Consider the following 27701-nt stretch of genomic DNA (forward strand, 5'->3'; position numbering starts at 1 on the left):
CTCAAGCTCCTCCGTCTTTCAAGGCCAGGAGTTTGGTGCTGGAGGTGGCAAATTCCCCACCAGTCCCAGGCAGTTGGGAAGTATTCACCTAAAGTTCCTGATCCTATGCAGAAATATCTGTTGCCAGGGCACAACACCAATAGGAGAAGCTAGATCCTGTGGGTCAGATTACTGATCTGTCTAGCCACAGCTTTTTTTCTGGGAAAAGAGGTGGTGGAACTCAGTAGGTTGCCCTGGGAGAAAATGGTCACATGGCTGGTGGCCCCGCCCCCCTGATCTCCAGACAGAGGGGAGTTTAGATTGCCCTCCGTGCTGCCAAGCTTGGCGGCACGGAGGGCAATCTAAACTCCCCTCTGTCTGGAGATCAGGGGGCGGGGCCACCAGCCATGTGATCATTTTCAAATGGTTCCGGAACTCTGTTTCACTGCTTTCCTGCTGAAAAAAAGCCCTGTGTCTAGCTCAGAACTGTCTATTCTGATTGATCGCTGCTCTCTTGCATGGAAAGATTGGCCAGCATCCCATGCCTGGTTCATTCACTTTACACAGCAACAACATTAGACTTGTAGCATATCTTGCTGATTCCTACCCAGGGCTGTCCTTCTGATGCTCTGCTGCCATTGGATGCTCTGCATTAGCCAAGCAGAAATTTTTAAAAGCATCAGCTATAATTCCTCTCACCCCTTGTCCCTTTAAAATAGCAACCTGCAATACATGCCTGGTAAGGGGGAGTTAGGCATCATTCTCCAAAGCAATCTTGCTGCGCCTGGCCAGAAATTATACTATCCAAGAGGACGCACTATTATATTTTTGGTAGGGTGTTGCTGCAGGAACAAAAAAGGAACTGGTTTCAGATGTGTTGGTCTGCAGTAGAAAAGCAAGATTCAAGTCCAATGACACCTTTAAAGACCAACAAGATTTTCAAGGTATCAGCTTTCTAGAATCAAAGCTCCCCTTTTCAGATACAAACAGGAATGGAGATCTCTGAGCTTTTATATCTCACTCAGGAGGTGAGAGTGGAGTTGCAAAGAAGGCAGTCGGGATGCAAAAGTCCACTTCATAAATTAGCATCTGTAGTGAGATACGAATGTAAGATAATAGAGACAACTGGGTTTTTACTTTTAAAAAATGGCTTTGGAGAGCATAGTGTAGTGAGAGGGAAGAGAAAGAAACAGTCAAGTCATGTCATGCATATATGGTCTTGCTGCCTGTAGGTGCACATCACCGCCGCCAACAAGCAAATGAAAAGATGCTTTTACTGAGACTGCCAATAAGACTTCCTCGCTTTCAATTCAGTTGGGCTTGTGGCCTAGCAAACTGAATGCATCCAGTGTGTTTAGTAGCCTTTGCGCCCCTCAAAGGACTAATGATAATCTTAATCCCTTGGATCCTGGCAGAAAACACATTCTGGTTTTTGGGCTGCTTCAGGTTCAATTTGAAGAGTGACCGTGTGAAAATTATAAGCATCAAACAGAACTTCAGTCATTTCTTTCAGAATCTGCTGCTTGTCTGCAGAGTCCACTGTGGAAGGTAAAGAAAAAGGATTAATGGGGGCCATGCTCATTTCCCAGATCAACAGTTTTCTTATGCAATAATGCTTTGCACAATGAAAAGGGTTTTTGTTGTTGTTTCTTTTGCAAAAACGGGTGGAATGCTTAAAGTATAGATCAGTTTTTCAAGGCCAATATCATTATTCCCATATTGCAGAAAGCAGGTATATGTTATTGTTAAAGGTAACCCAGAGAAGATATCTCATGGCTGTGATGAAATTTGGGACTTCTGATTCAGATACTATAAGATAGTACATTATTATTTACTTCATTTATACCCCACTTTTCTGCCCAGTAGGGAACCAAAGCAGCTTACATCAATGTTCTTTCCTCCATTTTATCCTCACAACAAACTTGTGAGGAGGTTAGGCTGACAGTGAGTGACTGGCTCCAGATCACCCAGCAAGCTTCCATAAGCGGAGTAAGGATTCGAACCTGGGTTTTCCAGTCCAACACTCAAACCATTATGCTGCACTCACAATAGTTTTAATTGATTTCAGTGGGATTTATTACAAGTAGGAATGCTTCTGATCACAATGCTAAGATTAATGGCTTGGATCCAAAGCTATGTGAGCATAAATTGGCAAGAGGAATGGAACTTCCAAGCCTTTTTTCTCCCATGACGCTACACACACACACACACCACAGGCAGCATTCACGAGTCAGAATTGTCCCAGGAACAGCACTGAATATTAGGGGGCAGTGTGCAGCAGGAGCCAGGAACCGGAAAAAATCAGCCCTGCTTCTCTGAGGGTGGAAGAATCTCTCTGCGGATGAAACACAAGGTTTGTACCTAAGCCAATGACACCACGATTTTTTTGCTTGTGTGCCTTTTAAAAATAAACAATGGGCACAGAGAAGTAGCGACACTTACTTAAGTGTAAATGGATTTTCCAGAAAGTCATCCGAGTGTTGGTTCCCTTATTGCAGAAATATACTGACCTGTGACAATGTGAGCCATTAAAACAGTCTGGTTCATTGTTAGAGACCAAAGATGAAGATTGTGGACCGACTTCACTTTGTCCATTGCTAGAATTTTTTCTTTCACATCATCGTAGCTCAATCCCTTTGGTGTTCCTATAGAATAGGGGCATATGCCTTTTTTAACCTTTTAAAGTAATTACTGTATGCATTCAGTTAAGATCATTCCAAGCCTATATAATATGTTTACTTTCACTCTAGGCTATTTCACATGTTTTTCTAGCCTGACAATCCAATTTGTATACTTTGTTCTCTGGTTTCAAAAATGGATGGAAAATTTTAATGACTCGGCTCTCTGGACATATGAATCTCCACAGAAAATGGCCACCTCAGTTTATGGTATGATTGTACGTTTGTGGAGCTCCATATTCTATTTGTTTTATTTTTTAAAATATTACATATCGCCTTTCCGAATGTTCAGTGTGGTATATAAAATCATGTCAAAGTCAGCCAATAAATACGGTATAAAATTAAAAGATTTCAATAAAACAATTGGACCCCAAAGCCACCAAATCAATGTAACTAAATAATTACTAAATTGCTTACTGGGCAGGGGGTGGATGTCTTACAGCTCTTACAAAATGACACTGGTAAAATTGCTTTACTTGCCTCTTCTGGCAAATGGTTCCAAAATAACACAGCAGTGACCAAAAAGACATGAAATTCTACTGCCACCATATATGTTTGACAGAGTGAAGTTACCATCAATAGGACTTGCTGTCCACATCCTAACTGGAGTGTGGACTTTTATTCTTATATTTATCTGTATTGGTATGTTCTTTGGTATTGTGTTCAACTGTCTCAATTATTACAAGAAAAAAAAACAGGCTTTAGAGAAATATCTGCCCTACACACAAGAAGACGTCTTACCTTCCATTAACACCACCAAAACGTCCCGTAAAATGGTAAGGGTGGTTCCCAGAACAAATAGAGAGAACACAAATGTACAGATTGAGTCAGCCATTTTGTATTCTGGCTAGAAAAAAAAAAGATTGTTCACTGAACAAACCACCCCCTTCTACCAGTTCTGTTCAGTTTTTAAATAGCTCATTCATTCATTCATTCATTCATTCAATTTCTTGCCCTCCCTCCCCACAAGCTGGCTCAGGGTGGGTTACAATGATGTCAAATATTATTCAAAAATAAAATATAAAGTTACATTAAAACAACAATCAATAATATAAAATACCATTTAAATACAATCAGTTGATGGTGCCTACTAACAGTTCCAGGTGAAATGGCTGTAGAGAAACCAAACATGCAAACAGGTAGATAAATCTGCCAAAGAAATCGAGGCCAGGCATGGCAGAGCAAGGGAGGCCAGTAGGGACAGATCGCCAACTCCTCAGGCATAGGCCTGGTGGAACATCTCCATTTTACAGGCCCTGCAGAACAGCAGCAGATTCTGGAGAGCCCGGGTCTCCTCTGGGAGGATGTTCCACCAGGCGGGTGCCAGAGCTGAAAAAGCTTCTTCATCCCCAAATGCTGAGTGGTTGTCAACCCAGATTTGTATATAGTGGCACCAAACATAATAAAGAACTCACAATCTTAAAACACTATACAGGCATATCCCTGGGTACAGTTCTGGGCCTACTCCAACCCTTCCCATTAATAACTGATAGATATTTGGGGGGAGGGCTTACCAGTAGGGTTGACAGGTCTCCTTACCCTCCTGGCAGGATGGGGGGACCTAGCACTCGCCTTTCTTGTCTCCTGGTGCAGCACAACAATGCCACTTCTGGGAGTGATGTCATCACACAGGGCAGTGTGAAGCGCAGGACGGAGTACTCTCAGACCTTTGTATGATGACGCTACTCCCAGGAGTGATGTTGTCACACCGAAAGTGTGCCTGGAAGGCCTGTTCCACCGCCTTTTACTCCCACCAGCCAGGTGAGTGGTGATGGGAGGCAGAGGGTGGTAGCAGAGGATCTCCCACGCCCACCAGGGGACCTGGAAACCCTACCTGCTATAGACCTCTGACTCTTGGGCTCTGGGGAGGTCTACAACACCACCGCAACATCACTTCCAGTCACATTACCATCAGTGATGAGTCAGCACAATGCTCTACCATAAAAATTAGGTAAAATCATAGAGATTTGGGAGATTGCTAAAGTGTGGAAATGCATGATGTCACTTCCAGTTTAAAATGCCTCACTGAGCCCCTCCAAAGCTCCCTCCCCCCAAAAGCTCCCAGGGTTTGCCAGCCAAGGGCTGACAAGGCTAGAAAGGGAGTTAGTTGGTGATGAAGTACTACAACATTAAGTATTATATTAATTATAATGACATTGAATAGATTCTATGAATTGAAGTTTGACAGGATAATATGATGTTATAGATTGTAGATTGGACACAAGCTGAATTGGATGCACTAGATAAGAAAAAGAGGGAAATCATGACAGCCAATTATGTCCTGCATCCTCAAAGAGACATAGACTGACTCTATTTGCCGCAAAGTAATGGTGGCCAAAGACTGTTATAAATAAAACAAAAAGTAGTAAAAGAAAAAAGGACATTGAAGGATTACATCAAGAGCAGGAAAGAGACAATGCTGGCCAACATTTACAAAGAAGGAATAATTAAAGTTAATGGTACAAAAGATGAATATAGGAAAGAAATGTTGGAAAACTGCATGGAAGCATGGTAAAAGTAAACCACTGCACAGACAATATAGGAAGAATACCGATGGTAAAGTTGATAAGAGTAACAATTGGAAATGGCTAACCTTAAGGATATTGAAAAGAGAGACAGAAGGACTTATATTAGCTGCACAAAAACAGGCATTAAAACTGAACTGTAATATTATGAAATGTGTCATTATACATCTTTCTCATATTTTTTGTGGTAGCTTAAATCTATTATTCTGTATTCTGTTTAAGATTCTTTATGTACTTTCTATTGTCTTTTTTTCTTCTTTTAAATAAAGTTATTAAAAAGTTATAACTTTTAAAAAAACTGAACTGTACAAAAGAGAAAATGGAAAAGACTGCAAATGTCAGCAAGTATAGCGAAGTGGATGAAACAGTTGACCATCTCATCAGCGGAGGCAGTAAAATCACACAAACTGACTATACAATGTACCATAATAAAGTAGCTGCAATGTTGCATTGGAATTTGTGCAATAAGTACGAGCTACCGTCTGCCAAATATTGGTGGGAACATAAGCCTGAGAAAATGGTTGAAAATGAGCAAGTTAAGATCTTGTGGGATTTAAAAATCCAAATAAGATAAAGAAGTTAGAATGTAATACTCCCGATATTACATACTGTGGCTGAAAGTAAGAAGGTCAGATGTGACAACGTGGCTTCCAGAAGTGATGTCATTGCACCGGCCGCAGGAGGGCTCCCACACTTTGCTTGGGGCTGATTTTGGCTCACAAAGAATCAGCTCCACATGGATCTTGGGAGCACTCCTGGCAGCCGGCACAATGATGTCATTTTTGGACATGACATCATCTCGTCGGCTGAGAGTACATTCATGCTTTGTGTGCGCGTGAGGATTGTTCCAGTGGGTACAGGGTCCCCCCCTCCCGCTGCCAGGAGGGTATAGGGTCCTGGCAACACTACTTTGTGCTCTCTCTCTCTCTGTGTCATCACAACATATTCTCCCTGAATATCTCTCATCACACAATACTCTATCTGATAGCTAGAATGCCCATCACTCCTTTCCTATCTCAGTATGGATTTCTCTAACCATAAAGTGTATCCATTTCTTTTCTAAAGCAACAAGCCTTGTGTGGATTTTATTCTGAAAGCAGCCTCCCCCTTCCACCAGTGCACAGCCATTTCCAATTAACAGGGCTTAGGTACCCGGCGGTCAGACCACCTTGGCAGCTAGCAAGAGGGCTGGGGGCCGTGTATACTCACCCCAAGGTAATCTTTGCATGTATGTGCAATGATGTCACTTCTGGTGCTACCAGTGGCAATGTCAAAACACAGTGTTTTCTTAAAGAGTCAGCCATGCTGCGGTGCTGTTGCTTCCAGTGTAATGAGAAGCGACATTATCATGCAGGGCATAGGATCACACACGTGGCTATTCGCCTGGGCTGCCTGCCGATAGCAGGAGGTCTCTGGGTGGCCTGAGTCCTCCCCTGATTGCCAGTGATCTATGGGCAAAGAGGCAAATTGCCAGGAGTTGCCTGCTGCCAGAGGGCACCTGGTAACACTACTCAGGTGCAGTATGCCAGATGATGCCCTATCATGAATATAGCTGCACGTTGCGTCGCTAAGAAGGCGAGCAAACCAAATAAAACTGACCTTGAAGAATATGATGAGTGCACTAATTAGCACACTAATGCTCTGAAACAGATCTCCAACAGCGTGGATAAAAGCTGCCCTTACGCTGGCATTCGCTGCAACGGGCTTGTATATATGGTAAGTGGCATGAGGACCTTCTCGAGCGTGTCCATGTCCCGTCTGGTACAGCATCAGACTTAATCTGCAAGAATGAAGTTTGTCAGCAAGATCATCCACTTTTTACTTCTTTATTTTCACTTCAGCAAACGGTCATTGATGTTTGTAACACCTGGTAAGGACTCGTGTGTAATTGCATTGCTCCTTTATTACCCTGTCCATTCTTCCTCTTTCTGCCTTCCTCAGTCGCTTAGAGCCAAGCTACAGGTGATGCCTTACACAGGTTGGACACTTGTCAGCTTCCCTCAAGTTTTGATGGGAAATGTAGGCGTCCTGGTTTTACAGCTTGGCTCTCCATTATAGCTGCAAGACCAGGATGCCTACATTTCCCATCAAAACTTGAGGGAAGCTGTCAAGAGTCCAACCTGTGTCAGACGTCACTTGTAGCTTGGCTCTCAGATCGCATACTTCTTGAAGGCAACTCTGTAAGGCTCCATGTACTTTCACGGAAATGTATAAATTACCTTTTCTTAACAGCAACAGTCATAATGTCTCTATTCAGGGATGATTGTTTGTGCAGATCTTGCAACCTTCAATCAAACTTTCACTGGGCATTCCTTTTGCCCATCTTCCAACCACGCTGCTTCCAAACCATCTCCTTTGAGCAGCTGGTTTCTCTGCATCTTTTTAATTGGTATTTTTGTTTCTTAAAAAAGAGGTGCTGAAACTCATGCTTCCTTTGTTTATACTCAAAAAGAGTCCAGTAGCACCTTTAAGACTAACCAATTTTATTGTAGCATAAGCTTTCGAGAATCAAGTTCTCTTCGTCAGATGCGTGGTACAGAAACTGGTCAAATATAGAAGAGGAGGGGGGAGGAGGGGAGGAGAGAGAAGATGCAATTGGGGGGGGGGGAGGGAGGATGCAACCAAAACATTCCTTCGCTAGTAAATGTAAACATGCATCTGACGAAGAGAACTTGATTCTCGAAAGCTTATGCTACAATAAAATTGGTTAGTCTTAAAGGTGCTACTGGATTCTTTACTATTTTGCTACCACAGACTAACACGGCTAACTCCTCTGCATCTTTGTTTATACTCTAAGCACCATGTGGAGCAATTAGCACACTATTGCTAAATGTTTAAATGAAGGGACCACCACAGTTTGAACTGGACTCTACAGTGTGGAACAGAGGGTCAAAGGAGGTGCTGGAACTGAGTTCAGCTGTGTTCTGATTTTTTTAAAAACAACCCACTATGAGCCAAGCTACAAGTGACGCCTGACACAGGTTGGACACTTGTCAGTTTCCCTCAAGTTTTGATGGGAAATGTAGGCATCCGGTCTTGCAGCTTGGCTCTCCATTTAATTGAAGTTTACAGAGTGGCAGTCTATGGGAGGGAGAACATGTGGTTGGGAGGGGAGTGCAGGCGTCTGGCTCTCGCCGGGCGCCCCCTTCCCCTCCACTGGGTGTGTATGGGGGGTTTCTGTAAACTTCAGTTAAATGGAGAGCCAAGCTATAAGACCAGGATGCCTACATTTCCCATCAAAACTTGAGGGAAGCTGACAAGTGTCCAACCTCTGTCAGGCGTCACTTGTAGCTTGGCTCTATGTCTTTAATACTGTCTATCCAAACTGGACCCTGGATGCAATCATTATACAGCAAGTTACAAGTGACCATGTGTCATTAGAGTGGCCATGTGTCATTAGAGAGCCAGCATGGTGGAGTGGTTAAGATTGTCAGACTGGACCCAGGGTGACCCAACTTTAAAAACCTGTCATGAAGCTTACTGGCTGACCTTGAGCCTGACTTCCCTCACAAGATTAAAAAGGTAAAGGTAGTCCCCTGTGCAAGCAACAAGTCATTACTGACCCATGGGGGGATGTCGCATCATGTCATTTTCTTGGCAGACTTTTTGTTACAGGGTGGTTTGCCATTGCCTTCCCCAGTCATCTACACTTTACCCCCATGGAACTGGGTACTCATTTTACCAGCCCTGGGAGGATGGAAGGCTGAGTCAACCTGGAGCCGGCTACCTGAACTCGGAAGGCTGCATCAACCTGGAGCCAGCTACCTGATCGAACTCAGGTCGTGAGCAGAACTTGGGCTGCTATTGAGAGGATAAAATGGGAAGGAGAATACCATGCATGCTATCCTGAGCTCACTGGAGATAATAACAACAATAACAATATTTGATTTATATACCGCCCTTCAGGACAACTTAATGCCCACTCAGAACTGTTTACACAGTGTGCCGTCCTCATGACAATCACCCTGTGAGGTGGGTGAGACTGAGAGAGCTCTGGAAGAGCTGTGACTGATCCAAGACCACCCAGCTGGCTTCAAGTGGAGGAGTGGGGAATCAAACCCGGTTCTCCAGATTAGAATCCTGCCGCTCTTAACCACTACACCAAACTGGAAACTGGGGGAGATAAACATCTCCCCCAATTCCCCTACATTTTATAGCCCACATCCCACATGGCTTTTGTCCATGCAAGTCCCGTGACCTCAAGTGCTGCCTTTATCACAGTCCTTTCCTTTTCACCAGTGGAAAAATTGGTTGGATTCAGTCCATTGATTACTCCATTTCTTGGCCTCATTAGTTTGATGTACTTTTTCTTTACATACTTAAGCCCTTAAAATTAACTGCCGGGAAGATTGCAGTGATTACTGTTGTGTTATGAGATCACTTTCATTTCATAATGCCTCTGATCTGGAGGTCATGCAAATTGGCTCTGACTAACTTCACAGTTTATAAAGCGTACACCCGTCTGATTCGTGGCATCATGCCACGTCAGATTACCCTCTTATCCCATTTAGGAGAGCTTCATCCCTTTGGCACTTTTGACCTGCCAACATTTGTGCAAAACTGGGAGGGTTTTTTTTTAAAAAAAGAGGCAGCTGTTGATTGTATAATATTATATTGATGGAGTCAGGGCTTTTTTTCTGGGAAAGGAGGTGGTGGAACTCAGTGGGCTGCCCTCAGAGAAAATGGTTACATGGCTGGTGGCCCCGCCCCCTGATCTCCGACAGAGGGGAGTTTAGATTGCCCTCCGCACTGCAGTGTGGAGGGCAACCTAAACTCCCCTCTGTCTGGAGATCAGGGGGTGGGGCCACCTGCCATGTGACCATTTTCAAGAGGTTCCGGAACTCCGTTCCCCTGTGTTCCTGCTGAAAAAAAGCCCTGGATAGAGTGGTGTTTTTTAAAAAAGAGCTACTTACATCATATTGGCGATTACTGCACAACTGGATGTGATGAGCATTACCGTCCCTTGAATTTCATAATGTGGATGCAGCAGCCTCTTGATGGCAAAATACGTTAACATACCAGTCACTGCCCAAATGATGCTCATGGACAGGAAAGCGCCGAGAATTTCTAATGGTGCAAAGAAGTGTTAGGAGCTAGAACATAGGCTCGTGTTAGTGAAAAGCCCCATACCGCCCTGTATTATTTTGAAACTACTGGGCTCGGGGTTCTCTTATTCCTTAGATTGAAGCCTAATTAATGGTCTTTTCTCCATGGAATCCTGAGAACTGGAGTTCTGGGGTGGCGGCAGGGTTAAGGAACTCATGAACTAAGTTCCCAGATTCTAGATGGGTTGCTGTGTTAGAGTCTCTCTACATGAGACATCTGATACGTGAAGAACATGTGTCAGGAGATGCAATGTTAGCCGGGAAGGGTAGTTTAAAAAGACAGAGACAGGTGAAATTGACACAGCCTTCTGGGAGGAAAAGATGAAATTAACAAACCCTCTGAAGAGTGATCTCCGCCAGCTCTGTCTTTTTAAACTACACTTCCTGGCACAGTTTTAGACTGGAGAGGTTCAGGGAGGCGAAGATGACATTAACAAACCCTGTGAAAGCAATTTCCATTGGCTCTGTCTTTTAAAACTATGCTTCCCAGCTAACATTGCATCTCCCTACTCTTGACGAACATGCACCAACGCGTCTTGTGAGACAAACTCACAGTCTGTTGCAGCAAAATGAAAAAACGGTCTTGGGACACCTTCATGACTAACTGGTGATTATGTCAGAAGTATCTGCACTCTAGAGAAAATGCATGTTATCTCATGAAGTAGAAGATGCTATGTTTTTGCTCACAGTCAAAGACTGATCAAAAAAAGATACATCTTTAGTTACAACAGTAGAGTCATAAATTATTTTCTTCTGCCATTCTCAGAAATATGACACGATATTTTGAATGTGGGTTTCCCTTTCCTTAGAAAATTGCTTCAGGGGAGTTTCTCCATTTCTTGTTCACATTTATCTGGCCAAGGCATGTCCAGGAATTATTAGCTAGAAGTTCTTGTGCCAAATCCCACCCAAAGAAGGAAAACTTCTCCCCTTACTATCATAAGTTACCAACCTAAAGGCAAAATGGATGTGGAGAAAGTGGTATGTATGGTAACTTGATTTCTCAGCTGGCACTCTGGTTGGTGGTGATCCAAGTTCTTGTCCATCACATTTTATATATTTTTCTCAGAGCAGTTCTCCAAGAAAGTGAGTTGCTGACCGTTGCATCTATACGAATCTCAACATTTCATTCATTACCCTTGTCAGTATGTGCTCTCATTCTATTTTGCATTTGGTACCTGCTCTGTGCCATCCAAATGTTAATCTTTTGCTGGGACGTTTTAATGATAGCCAAAGAGAGAAGAGGCTGATCAAGAAACTCAGCAAGTCAACCAACATGTGTGCTGCGTCCGTCATCACGGCAAGGCTTCCTGCAATCCGGCCACCTAGGTCAAAGGAAATTTTGGAAATCAATGAAGCCAAGTCCCTCTATCAAATTGCTAATGGGGGAAATGCTATGTTTTGTAAGTGGGAGAACGGCGGATCCTCTGTCACTTGACCTCAAGATATGTTGAACTAGAGGAGGTAGTTGCTTAGGGCAACCCTATGTTTTCAGGAATAGTATCGTGGTTGCTGGCTTCCCAAAACGGATATTTTCTTTTGGACTCTGGGACTTTGCACCTCTAAGACTGCATATATATATAATTTGAAACCAGAACTCGCTGATATTCTTCCTCACTCAAATGGAACCAAACATCTCTTCACCTTCAGAACCCATTTGACAGATGTCAATATGAAATATTAACGTAAATTTTATTTAGGTAATTTATAGTCCGCCTTTCTCACTGAGAGTCAAGGCAGATTACACAGTGTGAGTCAGTACAATTCCAAGGACATTTCAATAAACAATACTCTTCTTTGCTTAACACCTATACACAGGGTGTATGTTTTTTTTAAAAAAGAAAATTTAAAACATGAACATTCAGACATTTGTATGGCTGCTCAAACACCCACCACCGGTTCAGCTAACATCCTGTTTGCCAGTTGTGAACAGGCGCCTTATTTTTCAACAGTTGGTTCAATAGGTCATTGATCTGTTTGTCAGTGTTTGACAGGTTACTTTACTGGATTCCTTCACCTTATTCCTGCCAAACCATGCAGTGCAGTGCAATGGCTTTTAATGCACATGCATTCTGCGCTGCCTCGCTGTATAACTACTCTGCTCAGCAAGCGTTTAAATAGACAATTAGATTACTCACAAATATAAATATGTCATCAATAAATTCTGTTTTAAACAAATCGTACTCTTCAGTTTTCATCTAATTAGTCTTTTGTAATGCTAATGGCCACTGATTGGTTGAAATTGACAGCTTGTTTGCGCATCCACAATTTTGCAAAAACCTGGAGCAAACCAGTTCTGCAGACGTTTGCAGCTGTTTGGCCCAAACCAAACTGATCTGGTGATCAACTCACCATGACACCTTTGAACACGGTAAGTTTACACTAATAAAGTTCTATATTACTTGTTAAATATTGATGCCTGTTTTGCAATCACTTGCATTAAAACGGCCTGAGAGAAGCAAATACACTGGTAATACCAGTGAAAGAAAAAGGCTTACGACAACTCACAAAAGCAAAAAGAAATGGGGGGGGGAGCATATTTGATGTCCCTGGAAGCATGGAATCCTCCGCAGTGTGACTCCTTCTAGAGATGGGCATGAACAGCAATACAAACTAAAAAAAGTCACAAACAGCCCAATCAGCTGTTCGCGAACAAGCTGTTCATGAGGCCCCATTCTAAATGAACAGGTGGTCGTTGCAAGCCTCCTTCATTACTGTTCGTCAAGCCAGACAATCTGGCACCTGCAATCAATTCTCTTGGCAGCCAGAGGCAGGGACTGCCTGAACTCTGCCTGAACTCCTGCTGTTGCCCTGGAAACCCCAATCTAAGCCCAATTTAGCCTGATTGGCAGGTCTTCCTTTCAAGTGTGGACCTCCAAATTTGTTACAAGGAAGCAAAGAACAGGGGGGAGAGGGGACTCCCAGCTCTGGTTTTGCGGACAGTGGAGAGGGAGAGACAGTTGTTGTTGGCATTTTGAGAAAGAGACAGGGAGAGTGCATTGGAGCTTGAATTTTCTTTGTGTGTGGTGGAATAGGGATCTACCTCTTCAAGTTCCAGGGCTGCTGCCAGTCTCTGGGCCAAGCTATTATTTATTGCTGGTACTTTTCCTGCTGCCTGCTCCGGTAAGGTTTCTGGGAGTGATGCGGTAGGGATCTACCCCTTCAGGTTCCAGGGCTGCTGCCGGGCTCTGGGGCCAAGCTATTATTTATTATTGGTACATTTCCTGCTGCCAGGGTTTCTGGGAGTGGTGTGGTAGGGATCTTGAGGGCTGGAGGAGAGCCTGCTGGCCCCCACGAACAGCGAACATGTTTGTGAACAGGTCATGTTCGTCAATGTTCGTTGTTCATTGTTCATGGATGGCAACGAACAACGAACGCCATGTTTGGGTTTTTTTCCTGTTCATGCCCATGTCTACTCCTTCCTACCCCCAAGAATGGGTGTTAAAATGGTCCAGGACTAAGCTGAAACAAACAGTTGCTGCAGCTCTGCCAGCACTGCAGGGGCTGCTCAACTTGACCTGGCCAGCTATAACCTGGGGCAGACTGGCCATTATGGCCACTACTCCTGGAGGGCAGGTGTCTTCCTCTCACCTGGGCTATGGCCAGCCCGGCGTGCCCAAGCCTGCCAATGGGAAACTGGCACCTGGCCTGCCCAAGCCACACACAACAAGGGGAAGGCATTGTCCAGCCCACCCAAGTTCAGTGCAGAAACTGGCCCACTCAAGATCAGAGCAGCACATAGGAAGAAGTGTTCAGCTAGCTGGGCAGGCAAGCTACATCTTCTTCCCTTCCTCCTTTTGGTGGAAGGGACATTGTGGGCCAGGGATTGGGGCAGCCAGCCTCTTCCTCTTCTTTGGTATGGCCCTCTTCCAGGGCCATTTGTACCTCCCAGTCTGCTCCTGATTAACAAGAACAACAACAACAACATTTGGTTTATATACTGCCCTTCATGACAACTTACCATCCACTCAGAGTGGTTTACAAAGTGTGTTATTATCCTCACAACAATCATCCTGTGAGGTGAGTGTGGCTGAGAGAGCTCTGAGAAGCTGTGACTGACCCAAGGTCACCCAGCTGGCTTCAAGCAGAGGGGCGGGGAATCAAACCCAGTTCTCCAGATTAGAGTCCTGCTGCTCTTAACCTCTACACCAAACTGGCTCCCTCTGCCTCCTTCTGCTCCACTGGCTTGTGAGTTCTGAGTGTCTTTTCAGGTCCAAGGCAAACGGTTGCTGTGGCACTGGCACATGAACAAGCAAGGTTGCCTTCTATCCTGTCAGGCCATTAATCAAGGGCTGATATTTGCAAGACTGGCAGTGGCTCTGTAAGGTCCCAGGAAGCGGTTGTTCACCTGTTCCCTGCTCTTATCTTTTGAACTTTGGACCTTCTGCATGTACAACAGATGCTCTGCCTCTGATCATCTGTGTTAGGGTTCCCAGTTACCAGCTGGTGGTGGGCAATCTCCCAGCGGTTTGCTCCATTGCCCATTGATTGCTGGAGATCAGCAGGAGGTGGCAAATTGCCCAGCGATTGCAACCCGGGCAAGTGCACAGTGTGTGCGCTCCTAGTGGATGTCACTTCCTGAAGTGACATCATCACACTTGCAGTGTGCATGCTTTTGCACTTCACAGGGGTAAATTTAGGCCCCAAATATCAGCGGCAGGAGTGTGTACTTTGTACGAGCATGAATATCATCCGGCCGGTAAGTCCTGGATCCCCCCTCCTGCCAGGAAAGTATAGGGTCCTGGCAACCCTAATCTGTGTTCCACAACCCCTCCCCACACCTCCACTGGATCTCAACTTGGCTTGTTCCTGGTTGACAACAGTGCTTTGGGCACAGCCAGGGCTCATTTCGAGGGGGAACACGCAGGAACGCAGTTCTGGTAGTTCCCCAAAGAGGTCACATGTCAGGTGGCCCCACCCACCTGTCGGCCATTTTGGGCCCGTTTCAGTCTGGATTGGGGCCGAAACGGCTCGTATTGGGCTTCTGACGGGTGATGGATCAGTCTCCTACTCAGCGGCAGCCTGATCCTGACCATTTTGGGCCCCTTTTCGGTCATTTTCAGCCTCTTTTTGCCATTTTGGGCTCAATTTTGGCACTGAATGGCCAGGATTGGGTCCAAAACAGCCAGGATAGATGATGTCAAGGGGTGTGGCATATGCAAACCAGTTGTCCCAATGACACACTTCTGGTGATGGCAAGGGGTGTGGCATATGCTAATGATTTATGCTAATGAGCTATGCTAATGAATTCCTCCAGCTCTTTATCTACAAAATGACCCCTGGGCACAGACCATGTGGAATTTTCCTTGTCATCTGAAGGGCCAATCCATCCCTGCCTGCCCCATGAGAAGCTCCAGGCCATGTAGAAGGTGCCTGTGTGGTTCCTCCCCCTGCCACCAACATAATGTAAAAAAGGGGACCGTAGTCACCATACTATATCCTTCTCATTTGCCCTTAAGTGTGGGAGGGAAGACTTGTCCTCTCATTACTTTCCGGAGAAATGTGTCGCGGAACAGCAACTAACTTGATTGCCTGGTAATGAAGCTTCCCGCAAATAGCTTTTGTGATTGAGAATTACTTGCACCCACCGTTCACTGCTTTGTGTACTAACACACAGAAATGGGAACTGTCAATTACTCGGCGGTCAATCATCCAAGCAAATGCTGTCTAGACTGATTTTTAAAAAATTAAAATATGGTGCATAATTAGAATGATTCCAAGAGACTCCTGCCTCCACCCGCAGTTTCACGGCTGGTTTATCAGTGCTTAAAGGTCTGCAGGCATCATGGCACTGACATTCGCTTCTTAAGCTGTCATTGCAAAAATTGCTATGATTTATAAAGCAAAGGGGGAGCAGGCTTGATGTTATTAGCACGTTTTCTATCCATAGCTATAGTTCCTAAGGCTCATGCCTTCACTGAGCTGCTTTTTATAGGACTCTTATCCATGTACTGCTTCTAGAAATGACAGCACGGAGTTCAAAGCATGCCCCCAAAATCGGAAAGTATATTTGTTTTTATATTTTCATTTATACCCCACTTTTCTTGCTAATGGGGACCCAAAGTGGCTTACAACATCATTTTCCTTTCCTCCACTTTATCATCACAGCAACAACATTGCAAGGTAGCTTAGCCTGGGACCAGCCCAAGGTCACCCAGCAAGTTTCCACACAGGCCTGAGGATTCGAACCTGGGTCCCCCAGATCCTAGTCTGACATTCCAACCCCTATATATGCCCACCAGAAATTTAAACTGATTTAACAATTCTCAAAACATAGAAAAAGCAGTGGTGACAGCCGGGGGTGGGGGGAAGCAATATGCACTTGTATAAAAGAGATACTTGAATAAAAGAAACAAGGGTCCTGGAACATGAGTTCATAAGTGTCACCTTATCTGGATGAGATTAGCAGATTTAGTCATTATGGAATAACAGTGTCCATTTAATGAATGAGAGCTTGTTTTCAAGTACATCTCCAGCTTTCCAAAAATTCCCTTTAGCTTCTATGGCTGAGCATCCTACACTGTCCAAAAGGGACAATGGGTGCAGTCCTAAGCAGAGTTGCACCCTAATGTGCAACATTTAACATCAGTGGGCTTAGAAGTAACCCTAAACTCTGTTTAGGACTGCACTACTAAAGCAGGGTTGGCCAGTTCCTTCAGCCTGGGTGAGGAATCTTCTCCCTGCCAAGTTGTGTAGAGACTGGACCCTCCCAGCGATGACATCATTGTTCTGCCCTTCCTCATGCAAATTGGACAGAGAGCATCTGGTCCTACCGGGAGGTGATGTGACCCCCCACTTAATGAGGACGACTAGCTATGGCCTTGCCCTTACTGCACTCTCTGCACAATCCCAAAGGACTTGCTGACCCCAATTTAAGAAACTCTAGTCTAGATGGATGAAGCTGTGATCTCACCTATGACCTCTGCCATCATGAAGATGAGGCACATCACGGATGCCATGTAGAGCTTGCGGCTGGCCTGCTGTTGCTCCCTCTTCCTGGTCTCATAGGCTGTCGAGCGGTCGTGGCAGTGGTGCAATGAACTAGACCCAGAAACTACTGGTTCCTCACCACACTTCTGTTTGTTTGCATTATTTTGTAGTAGATTTGTGCTATGTGTGAGAGAGGAACAGAAGGATTATTCATTGCTAGGATTAGGTATTGTCTGCACTAAAAAAGTAACTTTGTGCAGCCAAACAGAATGGGGATTATGGGTCAATGGAGACATTCTGTGACAAAATCACATAGCATTATTTCATTTCATTTATTTATTTATTATTTGTTTACAATATTCCCCACCTTTCTGCCCTCATCAGGACCAACAAGACAGCCAACAAATCATAAAAAACCTTACAAATCATTAAAACCAAAAAAACCCCACATCATTAAAACAATTAACCCCAAGCTAAAATAAACACAAAAAACCATAAAAACAACAATTAAAACAAGGCAAAAAGGAGGGATCACTGAGGTAACTCCAGACGAAATAAAGAAGGCTTTACTTACTGGTAGAAGATGGCAACTGAAGGGGACAGGGTGGCTTTTCTCTCTGGGGAGAAAGTTCCAGAGCTTTGGGACCATGTCCGAGAAGGCAATTGCCACTCCCTAATTTCAGAGGGTGTGGGCACTCAAAGGAGGGCCTCAGAAGATGACCTTAGAGGATGGGTAGGCTTGTAAGAAAGTAGGTGGCCCTTTGGATATGCTGGACCTATAGGGTTGCCAGAAAAACCTGGCAACTCTCATGGCAGTGAGGAGTACATACATTTGTCTTTCCTTCACACACAAGTGAAGTGCAGGATGTAAGAACACAGGTGCGGTATGTGCCACAACCCTCAATAAACTGAAGGTTTACCTGGGCCCTAAGAGCACGTGGGAGTAATCATGTCAACCTCCTGAGTCATTTCCTCATTTCAAGGTATCGACAGGAGCACCAGCCATATCAACAGAAAAATCACCTAGAGCCAACAGAAAGCCATTCAAATCCATCTGGATCTGGGCGTGGATCATTTTAATAAATCCCCTGTTCCAAAGTGTCTTGGTATCCCTGGAGAGCTTTGGTATTCATACCAGTGAATTGTCATGACTTCCTCCAAAGAATCCTGTGGGCTGTAGTACTGAGAGTTCTATAGCACAACAAGTACTTCTGGGAGCTGTAGTAAATGAGAATTCTATAACCTAATAAATGCTCCTGGGAGATGTAATACTGAAAATTCTAAAACATAACAAATGCTCCTGGGAGATGTAGTGCTTACTGAGAATTCTATAATACAGTTTTTTACACAGGTAGGAGGTCTGTAATGTAAGGAAAGAGTTCAAAAGAGAGGGGTTGGTAAAGAAATAGATATTACTATATAGAATTCTTCCAACTCAGACTAGCTCAGAAGAGGAGCCTCTACCTTGACCCGGCCAATCTAGCCACCTGGATCCATGCCCCAGTAACATCAAGACTAGACTACTGTAATGCGCTGTACATAGGTCTCCCCTTGAAGACCTCAAAGACTCCAGTTGGTGCAGAACGCTGCTGCTCAATCATTGTCAGAAGCTAGGAGGAATGTGTGTATTACTTGCATTCTGCAGTCATTCCATTGGTTACCCATCAGTTACCAGGCTCAATTCAAGGTGTTGGCTATCGCATACAAAGCCCTTCACAACCTTGGTTGCGTGGGACTGGCCCTCTCCCTATGCTTGCCACAGCAGCTTCGCTCATCTGAACAGAGCCTTCTGCAGGGACCACTTTGTAAATGGGCAAAATCAACAACTGCTTGCACACACACATTCTCTGTTGCGGCTCCCACCTTATGGAATGGTCTGCCTGATGCAGTTAGGAGGAGTCCCAGTCTCCTGGATTTCTGCAAAGTATGCAAAACTGAATTATTCAGGAGGGCTTTTTTATGTAGCTAGGAGGGCTGTACTCTAAGGAAATGGTAAAGCAATAGGGACTAGCAATTATACTAATGTATATTGTTTGTGGCTTTAAGCATGTTCCTGCTAGGCGATTTTGGCGCTATTTAAATATGATATGTTTAATTACTTATGCTTTGTTTCAGCATTTTTCAGTTCTATATTGGTTTTCTCCTCATTTTCAAATTTCTGCAAATTTTCCTTTCCATACCCTATTGTATTGTTCATTGAATTTTTTAGCCGATAGATTTACAAACTGTAGTACCAAGAATTGTAGAAACTATCAATTCAACCCGGGAACTGTTTCCACATCCACAGAACTACAATTCCTGGGGTTCCCTGTAGGAAAGGAATTGTAATTCAACTAGTTCGAGTCTATAGTAGACATGCTCAAAGGCTTTGAGGATCTATCTGTTAGTTTAGTTCTACACCATTTATTTACTAGCCTGTTATCTTAGCAAGTTTTACACATCACCGTGCATTTCAGCCTCAAATCAATCCCATGCCAATAATCCTCTCCAAAATCCCATTACAATTAATCAGGTTTCATAAGAACATAAGAACATAAGCAAAGCCATGTTGGATCAGGCCAGTGGCCCATCCAGTCCAACATTCTGTCACACACAGTGGCTAGAAATCCAGTGCCATCTAAAGGACTGTCAGTGAGGCCAGGACACCAGAAGCCCTCCCACTGCCTTCCTTCCAGCACCAAGACAACAGAGCACCACCTCCCCACAAAGAGAATACCATCTATCTCCTGTGGCTAATAGCCACTGATGGACCTCTGCTCCATATATTTGTCCAGTCCCCTCTTGAAGCTGGCAATGCTTGTAGCTGCCACCACCTCCTGTGGCAACGAATTCCATGTGTTTATCACCCTTTGTGTAAAGTAGTATTTTCTTCTATCTGTTCTAACCCGACTGCTCAATAATTTCATAGAGTGCCCACGAGTTCTTGTATTGTGAGAAAGGGAGAAAAACACATCTTTCTCTACCTTCTCTAACCCGTGCATTATCTTGTAAACCTCTATCATGTCTCCCCTCAGTCGTCTTTTCTCCAGGCTAAAGAGCCCCAAGCGCCTCAATCTTTCCTCATAGGGAAAGTGTTCCAACCCTTTAATCATTTTAGTTGCCCTTCTCTGTACTTTTTCCAGTGCTATGATATCTTTTTTAAGGTGTGGCGACCAGAACTGTACACAGTACTCCAAATGAGGCCTCACCATCGATTTATACAGAGGCATTATGATACCGGCTGATTTGTTTTCAATCCCTTTCCTAATAACCCCTAGCATAGCATTAGCTTTTTTTATGGCAGTCGCACACTGTGCTGACGTTTTTAGTGAGTTATCTATCATGACTCCAAGATCTCTCTCTTGGTCAGTCTCCGCCAGTTCAGACCCCATCAACTTGTATTTATATTTTGGATTTTTGGTTCCAATGTGCATTACTTTGCACTTGGCTACATTGAATTAGATTCGCTTCTGGAAATGCTATGGGTTGAAATTACGGGCCCAAATGGAAACTTAACTGTGGGAGTTTGTTATCGCCCTCCAGATCAGAAAATAGAGGAGGATTATAAAATGATGACAGGATTAAAGATGGCTGCTAAACAAAAAAACTGTGTTGTAATGGGTGATTTTAACTACCCACACATTGACTGGGCCAATGGGTGTTCGAATCGGGGGAGAGAAAGTGAGTTTCTAGACTGTCTCAATGACTGTGCTATGGAACAGATGGTTACAGAACCTACTAGGGGAGAGGTGATCCTGGATTTGGTCCTCAGTAATGCTGAAGACCTGGTGAGAGATGTAAATGTGATTGCACCACTTGGGAACAGTGACCATAATGTTATTGAGTACAACATATGTATAAATAGGAAATTGCCAAATAAGACCAACACAGCCATGTTTAACTTCAAAAGGGGTAACTTTTCTGAGATGAGGGGGTACGTGAAGAAGAAACTGAAAGGGAAAGTAAAAAAGGTCAAAACACTTGGGGAATCTTGGAGACTATTTAAAACTACAATCCTGGAAGCTCAAATTAAATATATACCGCTGGTTAGGAAAGGCACAAATAGGTTTAGGAAAAGGCCAGCATGGTTAACAAGCAATGTAATAGAAGCTGTAAAAGGTAAAAAGGATTCTTTTAGGCAGTGGAAAACTAGTCGGAGTGAGGTTGATAAAAAGGAGCATAAGCTGTGGCAAAAAAAGTGCAAGTCTGTGATCAGACAGGCAAAAAGGGAATATGAGGAGCATATTGCAAAGAACATAAAGAAAAACAATAAACAATTCTTTAAATATATTAGAAGTAGGAAACCAGCTAGGGAGGCCGTGGGGCCCTTGGATGACCAAGGCGTAAAAGGATTACTAAAGGGTGATAGGGAAATGGCCGAGAAGCTGAATGCGTTCTTTGCTTCTGTCTTCACTGTGGAAGATAAGAAGTGCATGCCCACTCCGGAAGCACTGACTTTGGGAGGGGTTTTGAAAGACCTGAGTCACATTGAGGTGACGAGAGAGGAGGTTATGCGACTGCTAGATAATTTAAAAACTGATAAATCACCGGGCCCAGATGGCATACATCCAAGAGTTCTGAAAGAACTCAAGTGTGAACTTGTAGATCTCCTCACAAAAATATGTAATCTGTCATTAAACTCTGCATCTGTTCCTGAGGACTGGAAGGTAGCTAATGTTGTCCCCATCTTTAAAAAAGGTTCCAGGGGAGATCCGGGAAATTACAGGCCAGTCAGCCTGACGTCAATACCGGGTAAGTTGGTGGAAACTATTATCAAAAATAAAATTAGTGGGCACATTGATGACCAAAAGCTGATGAGGAAAACTCAGCATGGGTTCTGTAAGGGAAGATCTTGTCTCACCAATCTGTTAGAGTTCTTTGAGGGAGTGAACAAACAAGTGGACAAGGGAGACCCGATAGATATTGTTTATCTTGACTTCCAGAAAGCTTTTGACAAAGTTCCTCACCAAAGGCTCCTAAGTAAGCTCAGTAGCTATGGGATAAAGGGCCAAGTCCTCTTGTGGATCGAAAACTGGCTAATTAATAGGAAACAGAGAGTGAGTATAAACGGGCACTTCTCACAGTGGAGGGTGGTGAGCAGTGGGGTGCCACAGGGGTCGGTATTGGGTCCAATGCTTTTTAACTTGTTTATTAATGATTTGGAATTGGGATTAAGCAGTGAAGTGGCTAAATTTGCAGATGACACGAAATTGTTCAGGGTGGTGAAAGCCAGAGAGGATTGTGAGGCACTCCAAAGGGATCTGTCGAGGCTAGAAGAGTGGGCATCCATGTGGCAAATGAGTTTCCTGAACTGTCATAAATTTGCTAAGCTCATAACTAAAGGCACCTTTGTCAGCTCTTGCTTGGGTCGATGAGCCATTGATATTACTACAGTGTAACTCAGATTGAAGTACATAAAATACATCAATCTGAAGTGAGACATTGCAGGGTTTGTGTCAATATCCCTTAGATATGACTGTGATAAACCACCCCGACAAATATAAATTTTTATGATAAATGTACAGAAGTCTTCTCATATGTATAGATTTACAGGATACTTTTAATGAATGATAATCTGGTACTTTTCTTGGTTGCTGCAGGGGTGGCCTGCTTGAATCAGGAAGAGAGTTTTTTCCACGTTGTGGCTCCTTTCCCCCCCTTACTGAACAGATGTGAGTCGCTACATCTGTTTTCTTCAGATAGCACCTAATGCTGTGGGACCAGTGTTGTTCAATGGTTCCCAGTGCACTAGACCAGGATTGAGGAGTCTCAAGTTCAAATAAATCTATCCTTGTCATTAAACTTACTGGATGAACTTGGGCAATCATTTTCTCATCATAAGCTACCTCACAAGTTTGTTGTGAGGATAAAATGGAAGAGGGGCTTGAATCCTACCAAAAATCTCTACAGATCAAACGATTTCTGTCCACAGAACATGGCGTCGCTGTCTCCTGCTGTAGTCCAAAATGTCCCCTAAATGTCAGGAGACAGGAAATCCCTAGAAACAGCAGGAGAGGGGGGGGCTGGGGGTCTGTTGTGGGAGTGGGGATTCAAAAATCACCCCTGTTCCATGTATGGGTATGATCAACAGGATCCAACCCCATACACATCACCCTGAGTTCCTTGAAGAGGGGAAGTTGGAGTAAAAATATAGTAAATAAATAAATACAGCACAAGTTCTTTAACATTGTGGGCAGATGTATTTCACCTGTCCTGTAAGGCATCAGGAAGTGACGTGGATATAGCGATACACATTCGAGTTCTACCATTCTTCCCCCTTTTCAATGTATCACTGTCTTAAGGCATAACCAAGTACAAGCTAAGGGAGGTGCCTGTATTGCTTCCCATCTATTGCATGGCCTAACTAAGGCCACACCCTGGGGGTAGGGTGGGTTAGTGGTTAGAGCTGCCAGCTCCAGCTTGGGGAATTCCTGAAGATTTAGGAGTGGAGCCTGGAGAGACTGGAGTTTGGGTGAGGGAGGAAGTGAGCTCAACAGGGATGTGATTCCACAGAGGATAATCTCTGAAGCTGAAGAGCCAGGGTGGTACATTGGTTAGAGTGTCGGACCAGGATCTGGGAGATCCCAGATTCATATTCCCCCCTCTGCTATGGAAGCTTGCTGGGTGACCTTGGGCCAGTCACACTCTCTCAGAGCTAAACTACAAGAGACGAAGTACACGAGGATGCTCACGTGAAGAGAGTCGCAATGTTAGCTGGGAAGCTGAGTTTTAAAAGAGATCAGAAGACGCTGTCAATTTCCCCTCTCTACAGAGCCAGCAAAGATCACTCCTCAGAGGGTTTGTTTATTTCCTCTTCGCCTCCTAGAAGGGGAGGTGAACTTGACAGAGTCTTTGGGAGGCAAAGAGGAGCGATCTGAGGAGTGATCTTTGCTGGCTCTGTAGAGAGGGGAAATTGACAGAAACGTCCGACCTGTCTTTTAAAACTTGGCTTCCAGGCTAACATTGTAACACCCCTCATGTGCACATCCTCGTCTAATTCGTCTCTTGTAGCTTAACTCTCAGCCTAACATAACCCACGTGGTTGTTGTAAGGATAAAACAGAGCAGAGCAGAACAATGTAAGCTGTTCTGGGTCTGCTCTGGGGAGAAAAGTGTAGTAGAAATGAAGCAAACAAATAGAGAAACGGAATGTTTCTTGAATGGGAAAGCCAATGGTTTGCATGCAGAAGATCCGGGGCACCTTCTGTGGAGATCTTGGCTAGCAGTATTTGGAAAATCATCTTGGTGATCAACTGGCCATTAGAACAGGCACAGCAGTGCTAAATGGGTCCATGTTCTGGCTCTGTTCAAAGCATATGTTCTCAGCAGAAAGAAGCATGTCTTAACAAATCAGTTTCGTATCATGGTTAGAGTGCTGGGCTGTGGCCCAGCTGTCCTGGGTTCCAAATCTCACCCCTTGCCATAAAGCTTGCTGGATTCTTGGGTCTGTCACTCTCTCTCTCAGACTCACCTACCTCACAGGGTTGTTGTTGTGAGTATAAAATGGAACAGAGGAGATCCAGGTGTGCTGCCCTGAGCAACTTGGATCAAAGGAGGCATGAAAATGCACTGGATAGATAGGGAGCACCTGAGAGATATTATAGATCTGACAGGTTCAAAGAATATATTTGCAAGTGGTTCTGATCCTTTTTTTTAAAGAAAAGTTTGCATTCTCCACTTCTGTAAATAGAACACAGAAAAAAATAACCCTGCATTCCCTAGAGTGTACATCTGATTTTCTACTTCAGATGCTGCATTAACAACACTTGCAAGTGATACAAAAGGCATTTGAAAGATGATTCCTGATAATACCATTACAATTCGATCTTAACTAGGCTTGCTCGGAAGTAAGCCCCACTAAATGCAACAAGGCTTACTTCCAAATAAGCATGCCGGGTGCTGCAACTAAACAGCCTGATACTATGCATATTTACTCAGAAACGAGTCCCCCGGGGCACACGGGCTGGCAACCCTTTGGGGGCATTTAACGAGAAATATTTGGAAAGAGGAATGTGAGCCAAGACGATATCTTTTCAGCTGTATTCTAGAGCTTGTTTATCTCATATTTGTAGACTATTCTGAAAAAGTGGTTAAGTTTGTAGATTTCAGTGCAGCCCCCAGAACTTGCCAGCTTCATTATTCTGCCAAAGAAGAAGTGACAGTGTGAAATAGATGCCGGCTGGTTACCTGTTCATTGTTAAGGAGTACTTCTTGGCGTCGCTGTCATTCACAAGGCAGGTTCTTTCAAGCCCCTCCATGGATGTCGTGATCGTCTTCTCTCAAATGATGACAGTGCCACTTTTTAGACATCGACGAGGAATTAAAATTTCACTTGCAGTTGAAGAAAAATCACTGCCAACATTTCCAAAGCAGGATCTGTCACTAATCTTCTCGAGAGACCCAGCACCACCGCTGAGAACATCTCTAATTCCCTTATGGATGATCACTTGATGGGGCTTAATGGTGGCCTCCTTTCCAACAGCCCCCAGGTGGCACCATGGGAGACTTTTTCTCATACAGCACAAGGAGCCTGCCGCTCGAGATTTGCTGGCTCAGCCTCTCGGGCATGTTCAAATCCATGCAAAAGGTCATGATTCCATCTGGGCAGCTATGTGAGTCAGCAGCCACAAAATGAAATAGGAATCCAGTGGCACCTTAGAAACTAACGGCTTAAATGTGCGGTGGAATAAATTGAGCCACTGGATTCCTGTTTATGATATACGTGAAAAGGGTGATTAAAACAGCATATGCTCTGCATATGCCTTGAAGGTAGCAGCAGCAAGAGCGAAGGGGAAATTCAGCACAGGTAAAAACAAAAATCACTATTATTTGAAGAAAAAGATGCCAGTCGTTTGCTAGTAAGGGTGTGCAACCCCAAAAGATATGGGTTTCCTGCTCCTGGTTTACCCAGAGCAGGAAAAAAATTCAGGTAAACTCGAAACCCAAAGCGGGAAGCCGCTTCGGGTTCGGGTATTTAAGCAGATTCGGGATTATTAGGGAAGATTCGGTCATTGTTTCCAGTGGGAAATGCTGCTCCCGGCTATCTGGGGGCCTGGGGGGGCATTTTCTTCCCTAAATTATACCAAAGGCACAAGCCACATCTAGTGTGAATCTCTCCAGAAAAATCTATTTTATGTTAATAACATAAAAGAGGCCATACTGGATCTGATCAAAAGCAGTTCCAACAAAGTCGGCCAGATACCTCTGGAGCAAAGCTGATGGCCAACTTTTCTTGTATATCCCCATCCCATAAATATATATGATCCTCTATGGTGTACTGGTTAGATTGTTAGACTAGGATTTGGGAAGTCTGGGGTTTAAATCCCCACCTTGTCATGAAACTCACTGCTTGACCTGGGAGGGACCATACTCTCAGTCTTACCGACCTCACAAGGTTGTTGTGAGGATAAAATGGAGATGAGCCACATACTCTCTTCTAAACTCCCTGGGGGAAAGGTGAGGCACAACATTCACCAGATATAGGCTATATTGGTAAGTCCTGGAGAACTGAACTTGTTAAAAACTAAGAACAGCTCTCTGTTATTTCTAAACTGGTGCAAAACAAATGAGCTTTTCCGTGTTGTTGTATAAATAGTTATTTGACTCAGAATTACATATTGAATTAGAAAAGGACACCGCTGATGAAAATGCTGACAGGGAATATCACATACTGAAGCTAATGCTGAAAGCTGATTCATGTGGGTCCGCTCTATATCTCTCACACTGTTCCCTTTCTTCATTGACTTTAAAACTTTTTGTAAGTCTTATTACTAAGACGCTAATGGTTAAACATCAGGGCTCAAACTTCTTGGTACAAAAAGTAATGAAATTCTACAGCAATTGACTTAATTCTACAGCAATTGACTTAATCAGCTCTATGGCTGATTTTCATGTTTCCTGCAGCTATGAGAATTTGGAACTATCGATAAATAAATGTAACACCTTAAAGACCAAAAGTATTTTATTCCATCGTTAGCTTTCATTGACTACAGCCCACTTCATCAGATGCAAGTTGTGGATCCCCATTAGGCAGACATTTATATATGAAGTTTTGGAAGAGAAAAAATAATAAAATCAGTGTCAGAAGGAAAAATTGAGATGTAATTATATAAAATTCAGATGTAATCAAAGAAAGTACAGAAACTGTACAATATCAATAATTGCCCCCCCTCTCATATTTTGCTAAGTGAGTTAACACCTTTAAATGGCAGCCCTGGTAGGGAAGGGGGAGAGGAATTGTATCAGACCTCCTGAATTTAATTCCACCGTTTCATGGTGTATACCTGAGGTACAGATTATGCCTTCAAAGTAACCATGTGGTTGGTAAAGGATCCATATGCAGACAGCTTAGTATGCTACAGTTGATGCACACCCTCAAACAGAGGCTGTTCAAGTGCCATTAACTGTGGATCAGACACTTATTTTTGTCCTCACGCACCTCCAGGGTCGCTAATAGAAGGACACAACCACAAATAACTTCAGCCATTGGCCAGACTCTCCATGGGC

General features: G+C 43.9%; 1 protein-coding gene across 1 annotated transcript; it reads right to left on the minus strand.

Moving 5' to 3' along the window:
* Positions 1 to 1372: 1372 nt before the first annotated feature.
* On the minus strand, positions 1373 to 25453 carry SLC30A8 (solute carrier family 30 member 8). Its single transcript, XM_054985556.1, has 8 exons — positions 25383 to 25453; positions 17201 to 17397; positions 11466 to 11612; positions 10096 to 10249; positions 6782 to 6962; positions 3399 to 3504; positions 2490 to 2624; positions 1373 to 1518 (listed from the first exon to the last, which is right to left on the minus strand). The coding sequence occupies exons 1-8, from the start codon at positions 25451 to 25453 to the stop codon at positions 1373 to 1375; spliced, it is 1137 nt and encodes a 378-aa protein (XP_054841531.1).
* Positions 25454 to 27701: the final 2248 nt, after the last annotated feature.

This window comes from Eublepharis macularius, chromosome 7 (genome assembly GCF_028583425.1).
Source record: "Eublepharis macularius isolate TG4126 chromosome 7, MPM_Emac_v1.0, whole genome shotgun sequence".
Lineage (NCBI taxonomy): Eukaryota > Metazoa > Chordata > Lepidosauria > Squamata > Eublepharidae > Eublepharis > Eublepharis macularius.